General features: G+C 44.0%; 1 protein-coding gene across 1 annotated transcript; it reads left to right on the top strand.

Annotated features, from left to right (window-relative positions):
- The first annotated feature begins 3,833 nt into the window (after positions 1–3,833).
- Positions 3,834–13,558, top strand: LOC105696531 (transmembrane protein 205). Its single transcript, XM_012419081.2, has 4 exons — positions 3,834–4,323; positions 11,608–11,801; positions 11,920–12,083; positions 12,250–13,558. Exons 1-4 carry the CDS (start codon positions 4,055–4,057, stop codon positions 12,535–12,537), a joined length of 915 nt encoding a protein of 304 aa, XP_012274504.1. The 5' UTR covers positions 3,834–4,054; the 3' UTR covers positions 12,538–13,558.
- Positions 13,559–13,739: the final 181 nt, after the last annotated feature.

Genomic DNA, 13,739 nt, shown 5'->3' with positions numbered 1-13,739 from the left:
GTATTCGCGCATGCTTTTAAACTCTACCGAGTTTCCCCGACATATCGTATCGTTGGCATCGGCTTGATATGGCATATCAATAACGAATATGTATTTATGTTTCAGATACGAGATTGTCGGATCGTGGAAAAAAAGAGGGTTTTCTTTGAAGGGGCCCGATCGTTGACCCTATTTTCGGTGAGTGCAGGACCTCGAGGCAGATAAGGGTATTCCAGTCTAAGTTCTTGATCAATTTGTCCGCACTTTTCTACTTTATCGGGCCAATTCATGAATGACATGTTACACTGTCGCTGCTGACGCAGCTTCTGCAGACGGCGGTGTATCTATAGCGTCCGGTTGGCGCGAATCCTCACGTAGGCACCGCATACTTTCATTTAAATCCAATATACCTTGTCAGCCCGGTATTTACAAAGTGTCGTTACCGCCGACTGTAATAAAAGTTATCAGTCGACATACTAGACGCGTCGCCCTCGTTAGCGGAACGGTCGCCCTATTGTTTACGAGCTCATTGAGCCTTACTTCAAGTACCGAGCAACTATTACTCGGCTACGTGCACGTAATACATAGGTCTTCGTTTTATCTTACAGAGTGTGCTGAATGGACGCAGTGCCTGGGATTAAATGCCTGGTCTGAATATCTTCTGACACCGAGGGACAAAAAAGTGAGACCTTATGGTACCTATTAAACGATTCCGGAATGTCTAATTTATGATACGCGGATTTATGCAACGTTGACGTGGATTGCGCTAAGCTGCCGGCGAGGGGGATTAATATCAAAGGATTAAATGTAGGACTAAGTGGTGAAGAGTTGAGGAAATTATGGGCCCTGGTTCTTCTTTGGTGGTGTCCGTCTTCCAAAGCCGTAAAACTCCGATCAATGCCAAAAGAAGTTTACATTTGCATTCGGGGGTACCGTACAGCCTGTTTACATCCGTCGTAAAATCCTCTTATGCACGGTGATTTACAGCCTCGTTATAAGAGCAATCTGACGAAGGTCCGACAGATTTCTGCAACAGTTGACAGTAAACATTACCCCGAAAAACTGAGGTACTTGCAATTAACATCGAGTACGGCACGTGCGCTCTTGGTGCAATCGACACGATTTTTTTTTTTATTTCGGATCTCATTTCTGATGATAAGATTTCCAGTGAGTTTAATTCCCTGTTGCAATTTCTTATTTAATTCGCTATGTTTAAATTGGGAGTTTAGTTGAATTTACTCTCTTCGTTTCGTTTCCGGGTAGCTAATACTCGTCACGATCGAGTAACGCCGATTTCAATTAACTGATTAACTTCAAGGCAATATTCAGAAGATCAACCTTGCGCGAGATGATCTCCAATGAATTACTGTCGGCATTAACTCAATGATTTATTTCACGGATGTTTACATGGCTTATGGTTCCTCGTGTGAAAAGTCGTCATCGAGTTCTAAACAGCTGTTGAATCCTTAAAAGATGAAGGAAAGAAAAAGAGAAAGAAGACCTTTCAAGTCATTCTAGGAGCTGCAAAACCTTAGTAGGAATTTTTATTAAGGAACTTGATCGACGTCGGTAAAGAAGATCTTTCTAAAAATCCATGACGTGACCTCGGGACGAAACGAAGAGTACGCTCTTAATCAATGATTAAAGTATGTCGGGAGAAATCGGGCGCCTATTGCACGAACTTTCATGTATCATTTTGAAACCCGGGCTCATAATCGCGTGTCAACTCGCGCGAAATTACGATCGGCGCGTCCGTGAGGATATTATTTATATGCTTCATTAAAAAACGTACTTGGACGGATTGGGAACGCTCGTCTGGCTCGGAACGTCGGGCGTGCTCGAATTCGATTATTGTTACAAGGTTTTCTGTAACAAGCGAAGATGTATCCCTAAATCGACGGTTCGGCATTTCGGAGCACTGCTCGAGTGGGAAATTAATCGCCTAAAAATAGGGAAATGCCAAGAAGAACGGGCAAACTGCCAGATCGATGAAAGGGCTGGTCAGCGACCTCCACGAGGAAACTTTATGAGGCAATAAACTGCAAAAGGAAGGGAAAGGAAGATTTTCGGAAGGGGCTCTCTTGATCCTTTCATGGCTGACATTGATCTTGAGCCCCTTTTTTACCGTCCGATTTTGCCACCTTACAGTTTCCCTCCCCCAGAAAGAATTCCCTCGGTTAAAACAGTTCACTTCAGGTTTCTCTGTGATATATCAGGTGTGAGGGGTAAAGTGTATGTAGACTTTCATCGATTTTTATCAGGGGAAGGCCCAATCGGGCTATCACTTCCGGGCATCCTTGAATCGTCAAGTACCCTTATCGTACATTTGTCCTAGAGAAGATTCGCCCTTAGATAGTTTTAGCGCATGGCAGAGTCCTATTTGTAGTTTTCCATAAAAAAAAAATATGTAAATGCGATTCGCATTGTAAAATGTTTTCGCCGTTTAACGAGATTGAAGATTCCAGGCAGGCGCACCGAGGGAAGGACAAAGGCGCTTGGATCTTTGAAGATGGACCATTTTAGTGCTTTTATTTTCCATCTTTTTTATTGGGTACCACGGGGAGGATCAACGCTATATCGTTCTTAAAATCGCCGAGGGACTTTAAACTGGTTTTATGTTGGATGGTACCCGGTCCTAACATGGGCGGACCATCTTCATGTAGTATTCAGATGTTGGGTCACATAGGTATGCTCGACATTGTCTCGTGTGCCGAGGGAAAAAAAAAGAGAAAAAGAAGAAGAGTTTTGCTCCTGCGACCGCGAATTCCCGACCACCGGGGTCAGTGTTTATACGAAACAATTCTTCTCTCTTGGCGCGTAACGAATAAATTAATTTCATTAGTCTCCTGAAAGTTACGAGGGGGTATTCGCTGAAAAAGTCGTCCAATTTAATACTCGATATCCCCCGGTAATCATCTGGAAATCGTAATATTATCAACAATTTAAGGCCGAACGCCACTTGTTACCGAATTGCAGTGACGCTTATCATATGTAATCAAAGGATCGATCGATCCCGAAAAAAGGAAATCGTTTTCACTAACTTCCAAGTGAACAATCCCACGTTGCACGTGAAGAAAATATGCGGACAAGAATTTAATTGCGAATCTTAACTCCAGTCTTGTTATTATAATCACGAGGCGGGATTTAAAAAGGCGGTTCTTTCGGGAGGTTTTCGAGCATCCATCTCCATATGAGAGAGAGAATAAAATAGAAGCAAGGCCACGTCAGTGGGGAATCTCCCGGAAGGAATGTCGGTCTCCAATTTTCATTGTGTAACTATTCTAGCCGAAAGATGGTCTGGCCCTTTCCAGAAGGCCTCGTCACCCAGAACTCAGAAAAGATTAACTCCTCTCTCGAGGTGGTAGGTGATCTACGTCACGTAGATACGTTCACGTAGAGACGTCACGTAGCACATCTACGTCACGTATATACGTTAACGTAGACGTCCTGACCAGCCACTCCGTAAAAATGGTATTATCTGTAATTAAAATCGGGTGAATATAAACGCGGAATATTACTATCAAATTTCCGTACGATACATCGTGCACATATGTGCCGACATACATGCTCAAGAAACGTAGAATGGTTTTGTACACGTCTTATATAGGACGTTTCAACAGGCCCAGATTCCTAATTTCCCTTTCAAAGGCGAATTGGGACATCCTACAGAATCTCTAGGTGATCCAAGTCACGTAGAAAAGTGAGAAACTTGGGTTAGGGATTTATGGATTCCGGCGAAACCGGGTGATCGATAAGGAATCGGCCTATCGAAGGGTTCGGGTCGGCCGGTTTCGCCGGCGCGCACGAGGCGCCCGGTGATTGGCTACCGGTCGGGGGCAGTGGAGGGGGTATAAAAGCGCGCGAGCGGCGCGCCGGCCCGCAATCCTCCCCGAGCCGCCGCGCCGCGAGGACCTCCCACGCCGCCGCAGCGCACCCTCGCTCCCGCCGTGCTTTCAAGTTGGCGCGTTCCAGTTCGCCGGACCATTCGCCGCGCAGGCGCCTAGCTCTATGCCACGCGAGGTCTCGAGTACTTAGCCGCCCCCGATTCGCGCGTCTTCGCGCCCTCCGAAGAGCCATGTGCCTTAAGTCGAGCATGGGAGTCGAAGCCGCGGACGCGATCGTCCGGCAGCAGGCCGGCCTTATCAAGGCCAAGGAGAAGTACGTCAAGCTGCACGACGAGATGGTCACCCGCGAGCTCGAGATCATTGGCCAGAAGCAGGCTGGTTCCCTCTGCCTCGTGGACGTCGCCAATTACTTGCTCGCCACCAGCAGCGTAAAGTACGGCGCGCTGCTCGACGCCCTCCAGAGACACTACGTCGCCGTGCAGCGGTCCAAGACATACAAGTGAGACAACTAACCTATATTAATTCAACTTGCGGAAATCCCAAATGATTCACGGCTTCCAATTTCACTTCGTTTAAGGTGATATGAAAGGGTCTATGTATATAACATAATACGTTAAAATATTTATAAATCCCTTTTCCTAATTGGATGCACCGAATCGTTTGTAACCTCACCACGTGATTAGGGAGGCCCTAAGGAGGAACGTGGTGCTCATGAAATTCTTCATTTTTAATAGAAATACTTTTTATATATATATACAATGATCCTTTCATTTCACCTTAAGGTATAATTATATTGGCTTCCGCATAAATATCGGCGGTAATCGGTAATCAGGGTTAATAATGCTTTTCTTATGGATTAATAATGCTATTTTTATGAATGCCGGCAAGATCACGTGACGACGTTGCACTCGGTGTTAGCGTTAAATCGGTGGGGTCTCACTGAGCGCGGCGCGTCAACGCCTCGGATCAGGAAACTCCGTAGAACTCCGCGCCAAATTACCCTAACACATTGGTATAAAAACTAATACATACGTATCGTTATAACACACGATCCACACCTACATATGAAACGCGTTCGCACTCAAAGTGGAGCCTCGCACGTGATACTTTCGGGAACCAGTTCATCAGACCTGGTCGAACTTCTGTCGAGTCCCCGCCGGTTGATAAATGACTTTTTAATTTCGGTGCACCCCACGTGCCGGCTGCGAAGTTACTTCTTTTTTTTCTTTTTTTTTTATATACGTATATATAACAATTGCGCGTTTAAATACTTCGGTGACGCGGTTCCCGAGGGGCTATTTATATCCCGGTGGGTTAAGTATTTTAGGAAAAATGTTATAACGGGCGCATGACGCCCCTCGAAGGAGGAAAGGTGCATACGAACGTATCGAACGTCATCGAATGGGGGGAAAAAAATTATTTATTAAATGTATATACGAAAATCCGACTTTCTTAGAGTTTCTATGTGGCGTAATGCTTTAATTGACTCTGTTGTGGAGTGGCGGTGGAAATGATTATAAGCGCATTGTTGGAATAGTTGGGTTGTACTGTCGAGCTCCCAATGAAATTTTCTGATTAGGCTAAACGGGATGGAGTTGGATCGTTAAACCAGATTCCCCACACGGGTTGACGTCAGGTTAGGCTCCTGCCTACGTGACCTACCGCAAGATCCGCGAAAGTGAGACCTGTGAGTTTTTTTTTCTTTTTTCTTCTTCCCCCGTCATTCTTTTTCTCTCCTATCTCTTTGCTGACTCGCGGAGTTGAGCACGACCAGTAGCCGAAGGTCATCCGTTACATCAGGGGGAAAGGGTTAACGAACGCTAGAATAGGTAATACATTTAATAGACGGAGTAATTGTACGCGCGAAAATCCGCGTTACTATACTTTATGATAGATTAATCGATCCCTCGTGGTAGTTTAAATCCTGTCTTTTCTTTTTTTATTTCCCACTGGATAGATAGAAAAAAAAAAAGTAGCAATTACTTTACCGCGATACCGATAAGACGTTGGACTCTGATTTCCCGCGGATGTAGAAAAAAAAAAATTGGATCGCCCCGATAAATCGTTACCAAAATTCGACACGTGAAATTCTCGGTCTCTATTTAAAGAAATATTTCTTTGGTTCGATGAATTTCTTTTTTTATTATTTTTTTTTTATTTATTAATACTGATTTAACCTAATCTTAAATGAGGCGTTTACTTGAATAACACGGGTATTAAATATAGAAAGAGGAAATGGTGAGTTAGGAAGAGTCGGTGACTTTTATTCAAAGAAATCGTGATTTTTTTTTTTTTTTATCAACCTTGATAGTAGGCCGTGAACTTGCTCGAGATATATTAACGGTCGTCTCTTGATCTTTAGTCGCGTCACTTTCTCCGATAAGAGTCGCGCGGTTGCCCAAAGGTGGGATTCAAGACGATGAAATCGTACGTCAAGATTACTCCAGAAAAGATCGATATCAGCCCCCCTCCTCCCTCCCCTCGTATCGAAGTTCAATCGGGAGCACGCGACGCGGAAACGCGAGCGTTAATGACGGTACTAAGACCGGCCACGCGTTGCGTCCGATCGGTCTGACATCTATGACCCGAGGGTGGATTGCGTGACGTCTCGCACGTTTGCCGGAGGCTATGAGAAGTGCCAGGTACCTGCGCGCGCAAATCGCCGGACTCGCGAATGGACACCCGAGGTATCGACGGCGTCGCGAGACCGGCTCGCCGCAGTCGGCGACGGCCGCTCGGCCGGAGCGCATCGCTCGAGAGAGGGGGGCTGCTTGTCCATCCTATCCCAAAGGGCTATCATATTCTAGTATTTCTCCTGTTATTTATGCACGGTGTACTGTTATGCATCTTTAGGAGAATAGCACGCGAGTTGTACCGTTATTTCAGTAGGAAATGCAAGTAACGACTTTGTCGTTATCGACGGATATTTTCATGTATATCATTAGCAGCGTTTGTTAAGACACTTGTACTTTGTTAATATAGGAATTGGAATTAAATTAAGCTTTTAAGACACGTGTAGAATTACGTATGTTACACGTGGTCAGTTTATTATATTAATTAAGGAAATTTATAATGTACGAATTAGTCGCGTTTTTAAATTGGATAATATCCAGTCGCTTAGGTCTCGCTGGTAACACCCCGGATGACATTGTTTCGCGTAGACGGTTTCCTTTTTGCGAGATTGTATCGGTGTTGCATAACGGCGGTCTCAACCTTCTCCCAGGGCGTACGTGCGAGATGCTCGGCCGTTCATGTCTGCGCTCTCCTCGCCATTTGCCTCTCTGCTATTGCCAATCTGCTTAACGAGTCAGGTGGCTCACCGAACCTCCGCCGACGGATGAACCCCGGCTATTACACATCCTTTATTAACCCATTTGCACCATTAGCGTATATATACCCTCTGTTTTCCTGGTCACTATCACCGGAGCGTATATATACGCCCAATTTTACTAATCACTATCATTAAGCCTGAAATTTGGTGATAAGGACCCTTTTTTTCATACTTCCTTATCATGCAAAATTAAATTAAATGCCGCACTATTAACGCGTATCCATTTGTTGGGGAAAGCAGAAATATCGATCTTGACGATATCGATAATTTAGCGGCTGTAAATCATATCCCAGGAAGTAATTGGGATATTTTTTATTTGTCCTTTTGTAATTGTAATTTAATATAATATACTCGGATAATTTCGAGATTTTTGACGTTCACCGCGTAAACCATTGTGATTTACCGTAGAAAATCGTAGAACCTCCGTCGATGGGTGATCCTCGGCTATTACACATTCTTAATTAAATGCCGCACTATTAACGAGTATCAGTTCGTTACGGGAAAAAGGGCAATTAAATCGATCTTGACGCTCGAATTTCTTTGGTTTCCCTAACGAGCGATCTCAGCGGTTTCGTTCGCCATCCGAGGGTATAATTCTTCGATTTGTTTTCTTTCGCCCGAAACGCGTTCTCGAGACTGCCAAGATTGCAAGAAAATTGCGGGGTACCGCCTTAATCGCTGTGTTATTAGTACCCCATTGAGGTGTAATTTTCAGGTGAGCCCCGCTCGGTAATCGCCGAGAGACTCGTTTCGGCTTCTTAGCACTTCTCGTTTCTATATTCACTTCGCAAACATATCACGGTGGGTGAATTGCTTCTTAATACACGGAACAAGAAGCGAATTGCCCAATTGGCGAGAGGGTAGGGGCCCGTTATGGCCGTTCATAAAAAGTTACACTTTAAATATATCTATTGAAGAGAGGGGACCGTGTCCTCAAGTAATCATTTATGGTATGCGATCATGCCCATTTTTTTTTACGGTACAAATAAATTCTTAGCGCCCGGATATTCAGGTATGTCTGATATGAATTTTAGAAAATAAAGTAACCAAAGGGGACACCTACTCATTTTTCCCGGGATTTTAATGTTTGCACGAAAAATAGGGGGAAGTAACGATAGTGCTCATTTTTTACGGTACAAATAAATTGTTAGCACCCAGATATCCAGGCATATCTGATATAAATTTTAGAAAATAAAGTAACCAAAGGGGACACCTACTCATTTTTCCCGGGATTTTAATGTTTGCACGAAAAATACGGGGGAGTAACGACCATTGCCATCCTTTTGCAAGACCCGGTCTTGGAGATAGCAGGGAAAAATTGTCGCCACATCCGTTGAGGAGGATTTCCCACCACTGGACCGCTCGTATTATCACTGTACTCGTATGCACGCACCTTGCACCGTGAGAACATATTAATGCATAAATCTCGATCGAGCTTAATTGCTCATTGTATGAAAGTTTGAAATGACTCGGTGCACCCGGTTTGTAAAAAAGTTCTATCAATATTTTCACCTTTCGATATATATGACTCTTTTATATCACCTTAAGGGCGAATTGCCTTTCTAAATGACGTTATCTGGCGATTAGAAAAAAGTGTCACGAGGTGCACATCCGCTCATTGCAACGAAGCGAGGCAAAGTGCGTACGTGGGAATTCTTACCTACGTGACTTGCCATCCCTTGTCGTATGTTAAACTCGCGTGACAATTCCGGGAAATCATTCGCTGCACCTGATGGATATATATATATATTAAAAAAAAAAAAAAATGAAGTGCAACCTGGAGGAAGGTTTATCGGCCCCGAGGAGCCGGCGGTAAATCATTTTTTACGCCCACCGGCACCGCGGGACATGATTCGCCGAAGCGGCGATTTCTCGAAAGGAAAAAATCGAGGGGAGAGAAAAAATAAAATAAAAATAAAAAAGAAGTCGAGCCTCCGTTTCGTTCCGCCTTGACCCCCTCCCAAAAATCGATCGATTAACCGTCCCGTCCGATAATTATCTCGCCTCGCGATCGGCGCCCGTTTGATCTTTTTATTTCCGATCGGTGCAACATTACCTCGATCGCTTTTGTATTCTACATAGTCGTGTAATCGATTACGTGTTCCTTTTTCGGACACCTCTTCTCGAATATATGAATACGCTAGGTGTGGCGGCCTATGAATAAATATTTAATCTTCGTATAAACTGCGGTAGGTCACGGACAAGGCGCAATAAAAATTATACGACCTGTTAAAGGGTAATGATAGTGCCGGGGATGATATACTGACGGTGTACTCATTTTATGCAGGTGGATTTCTAAGACCATGTGGCGTGACCGATTTTCCTAATATTATTTATTAGAGGCTCCTTGTGAGTCCGGTGACGCTGTATATTTACCGATTTACCGTAAAAAATTATATATGTAGATTAGCATACTGCTGTTAAAATGTGCAACGCCTAAAGCTCAAGGTTAACTTTATCGATAAGTAAATCCCACAGCGATAAGTTTTTTAATGTTCCTTGACTTTCAAAAAATTCAATGATTTAGGATTTCATGATTTAATCGACTTCTATTTTTATTTATCATTACCGTCTTGTCGTTTTATAATTTGTCGTTACTACAAACGTCATTAAGGTACAGACTATTATTATTGCTTTCTCGCGTACTAAAAAAGCCAAAAAAATTCCTGTTGCAGTTTGTCGTTACTGTAAATGTCATTACGGTATAGACTATTATTAGAAACGCCATTCAGCAGTAGTTGGAGTGATGTTTAAATGCAGGCGATGCTTTTTCGCGTGCTAAAAAAAGCCTGGAAAAGGAAGAAGGGGAGCCTCGCTAAATACGCCTGTCCAAAATGTCGGATTCCTCGAGAGATCTCAAAGAGTTATCTTTTGCCACGAGCGACGTCGGACGAGAAAAACGACCTCGTAGTTTGCAGCTCCATGCGTGCCATTTAAATTACACACACACGTGGTTTCACGACTGACGTATTAACTGGCAGCTTAACCGCGTCTTGTCGTGGCAGCATTTGCTATGTAAATTCGGCGCCGGTTGCCGAAATGTGTAACTGGACGTTTGACGTCGGTTCGACGAGGCGCCTAATGCTTTGGGACAGAAATTAAACGTTGATAAGTTTGATAAGGACGGGCCACTGGTAAAAGAAAAAAAAATTTACCGACTGCCAACCAGAATGATATCATATGTTAACCCGAGGGACCATTCGCTCCGAAATCGTTGAAAAACGATATTACTTCGTTGAGCACCGATTGCCTTTGATTTAATATGACAGACATCATATATATATATGTATATAGTTATATATAAAATGTTAAAATATTTATTAAACTTTCCTCCGAGCTGGATGCAATTATTTTGAAATGACCCATTCGTGTCATTAATGATCCTCAGGAGGAGCTAGGAAACTTTTCAATGACTCCTCGTAGATATCAAGACCACCTTAAGGGTCCGATCTGATTTATCGCGCACATTGGCTCAACTTTATCCCCGGTTTACAGAGGAAATATTTTCCTCCGCGTCCGCAGGAAGGACGGCCACTTGAATAAATTTCCTGAGCGAGCGAGGTAAGCTAAGCTAATTCCGAACGGCTTGGCGAGATCCGTCTTTTACCGCCACCAGGTCTATGTGAGAATACGCGAATTGCATATTTATATTTACATTAGGCCGCGAAAGTATCGAGGGTAACCGCGCGGCCGAGCGTATCCGCTATGATCCGTTAATCTCGGGTTAACTCGCCGGTTACGCCGCGGCTTGTGTTGTCCTTGCCTCTCGGTGGACAAGGGGAATCACTATAGAGTTCTAAGAGGTAAACCCGAGGGATTATTTCCATTATTCTTAGCATATGATGGTGGAATATTAAATGTGAGTAAATGAAATCCTACTCTTATCAATGGGGTGTTTATTACCGTAAGTTAGTAGCGCCGGTAACGGGTGACCACCATGGTCGAAATAAAAAGACAAACGCCGGTCTCATGGGACCACGTGGCAGCGAAAAGGAATATCCTTTTAAATAGATTAAGCCAATATGGCTTAATCTATTTCAAAACGTCGGCTTTTCTTAGACTGAGGATGTAATGCCGATATCGGGCCTAACATGTACAATGGCCGACATGAATGCCTCCCCTGCTGATACGGCATCGCCTGTGCAGGTTGGGAGGGCATTGATGTCTCCCAGTGTACCGATGGTATTTTCAACATCGGGCCAAGATAATCGGCCCAGGCTCGATTATCAATATTGGCCCGATATTGAAACCATGTTGACCATGACCATGGTCAATATAGACAGATCGAATCCACAAGGGTAATCGCTATAAACGTCGATTAACGATTCTCGGAGGCTCGATTACCAATATTGGTCCCATATTGAAACCATGACCATGGTCAATATAGACAGATCGAATCCACGTGGGTAGTCGCTATAAACGTCGATTAACGATTCTCTTTCGACATTTCAGGATCCTCTTCCACACGGCTCAGCCAGCCCACGTGATAATGATAGCGGCGGTGCTCTGCGTGATGTCCGCTCTCGTCCCGACGACCGAAAGGGTTAACGCCGCGGGTCATCCACATTCGCGAACGACGTCCTTTATCTACCTGGCCTCCTTCGTCATGCACGTCGGGGCTCAAATTTGGATGACCTTCGTCTCGGGTAATCCACCCTTCGTAATGTTTCATTCAATCGAACTCTATTTCAATCCTTTACTCATCACTTAATTACGGATTTACCTGCTGCCTATCATATCTCTAAGACCTTCTTCGTGTTGCAGGCCTCTCCTTGTACTTCGCCCTGCCGCGACATACATTCGGAGAGGTACAACGAGTACTTTTTCCAAGGTACTTCACGCTGAATGCGTGCCTCAGTCTGACAACGCTCCTTATATTCGTGAAGCATCATCCTGCCCATACGTGGGACACCGAAGTAGCCATTCAGGTTTGTAGTTTCTCACGGCCATGTTCGTTCTTCCCCAGGGTAAGAGGATGCAGTCCCGGGTTACGCAATTGCCTGGACGAAGCCCTCCCTTTGCTGGAAGTCTATACACGTGATCGCGAGGTCCTCCACGTGGAGATCATCAATTAATATGGGTACGTTCTTCCAGGTCGGCGGGATGTCGGGTGCCTTCTTCTTGGAGCTGTTGATTCGCCTCTACCTGACGCCGCCGTTGTTGCACCTGATCGTCCAGAAGAACACCCTGGAGCGTGCCGCAGGCGTCGGGAACGAGATCGGCCGGCACAATCCAGGACCTCTTAAGCATTGTCCTCACTATTTGAAGATCCACGCCGCGTTCCGGCGCGTCCACGTCTGCATAGCCATGGGGAACATGCTCACAATGGCGTGCACCGTTCTACACCTTCATTACATCGCTAGCAAATTGTGTGTCTTGTAACGAGTCTGGGAAGAAGGACCTAGGGGAAGGTGCCCCGGTGCCATTATCCTGGTTGACTCCTCTGATGGTTGTAATCGCTTCCTGAATTTGGAAAAGTGACGACACTCTGACCATCCTGGACAATTGGACAGGGCGAATCGCGTGGGGTACTCGAAGTTGCATTTCTCTGGATTTTAATTTGTTTGTTGCGTCGTTGCCTCTCGTGTCACTTTAAAAAACGGGAACTCGTTCCTTGATCTAATAGTTTGCAGCAGGACGAGCGTTAGAAATCGGCGTTGAGGATTCAGAGAGATAAAGCCGTAGGTCAGGGTTGATCCAAAGTGATTCGGCAGGACTTAACTCGATTAATAATTATCGGGCTTGATAATACGCTCCTATTTTGACGTCGGAGGTGACGTTGAAGACGTTGAAGACGTAGTTTGGCATTTGGGGATTTAGATCTGATCTGGGGTTGATACTGTACCCGTCAAGAAATGCATTATTATTTTTTTTTTATTTTAGTTGTCTAACGAGTGCTTCTCGTTATTCCCGACTCCTGCAGTCTTATGAATTAATTGCTCCATTTTGCTCATCTTGAAGTGGGGGGTATAAACAAATGTGTTCAACGTATGAATGTTTAGATTGACTTAAGTTTGCCCTTGCCAAATCTGATACGGCTAAATGAACATTGCTCTACAGTTCATTTTCCCCAATCGAGGCTCTTCCTCCTTGGCTGCAATACTCTCTCTCTCTCTTTCGAATCTATAACTGCTCTGTATCAGAGTTAACGAGATATTTATTTAACTAACAGTAATAAATGTTCGTTGAAGCTCGGAATGTCTCTCTCGCAAGTTTCGACGGATTTTAGATCGATATTTAATGTTATGAAATTATATAAATTGACTGATACGTTAATTTATGCACGCGAACCTCATCTCTGTAAATAACACATTGTGCCTCATCGAAGATGTATAAATAGTAGGAGATTTCAATTGTCAGTATAATCGTAGCTTTTTCTATTAAAAGAAGGAAATTAATGCTGTTTATATGTTTTAACCATTGTCCTATCCGTTTACTAATGTCGTGTAATATGTTAACTCGTGTAACAAGATTCAATTATTTTATAAAAAAAGAAAAAAAGAAGAAGAACGTTTCAGCGTGCCTATATATGCTTTCTCTTGAAACAATATCTGCAGTAATTAATATATCAATATGTATATCGG

The sequence above is a fragment of the Orussus abietinus genome, unplaced genomic scaffold (genome assembly GCF_000612105.2).
Source record: "Orussus abietinus isolate OABI.00-Male unplaced genomic scaffold, Oabi_2.0 scaffold15, whole genome shotgun sequence".
NCBI lineage: Eukaryota > Metazoa > Arthropoda > Insecta > Hymenoptera > Orussidae > Orussus > Orussus abietinus.
Note: the sequence above shows the minus strand (reverse complement) of the source record. Positions and strands in the feature narration are given on the sequence as shown.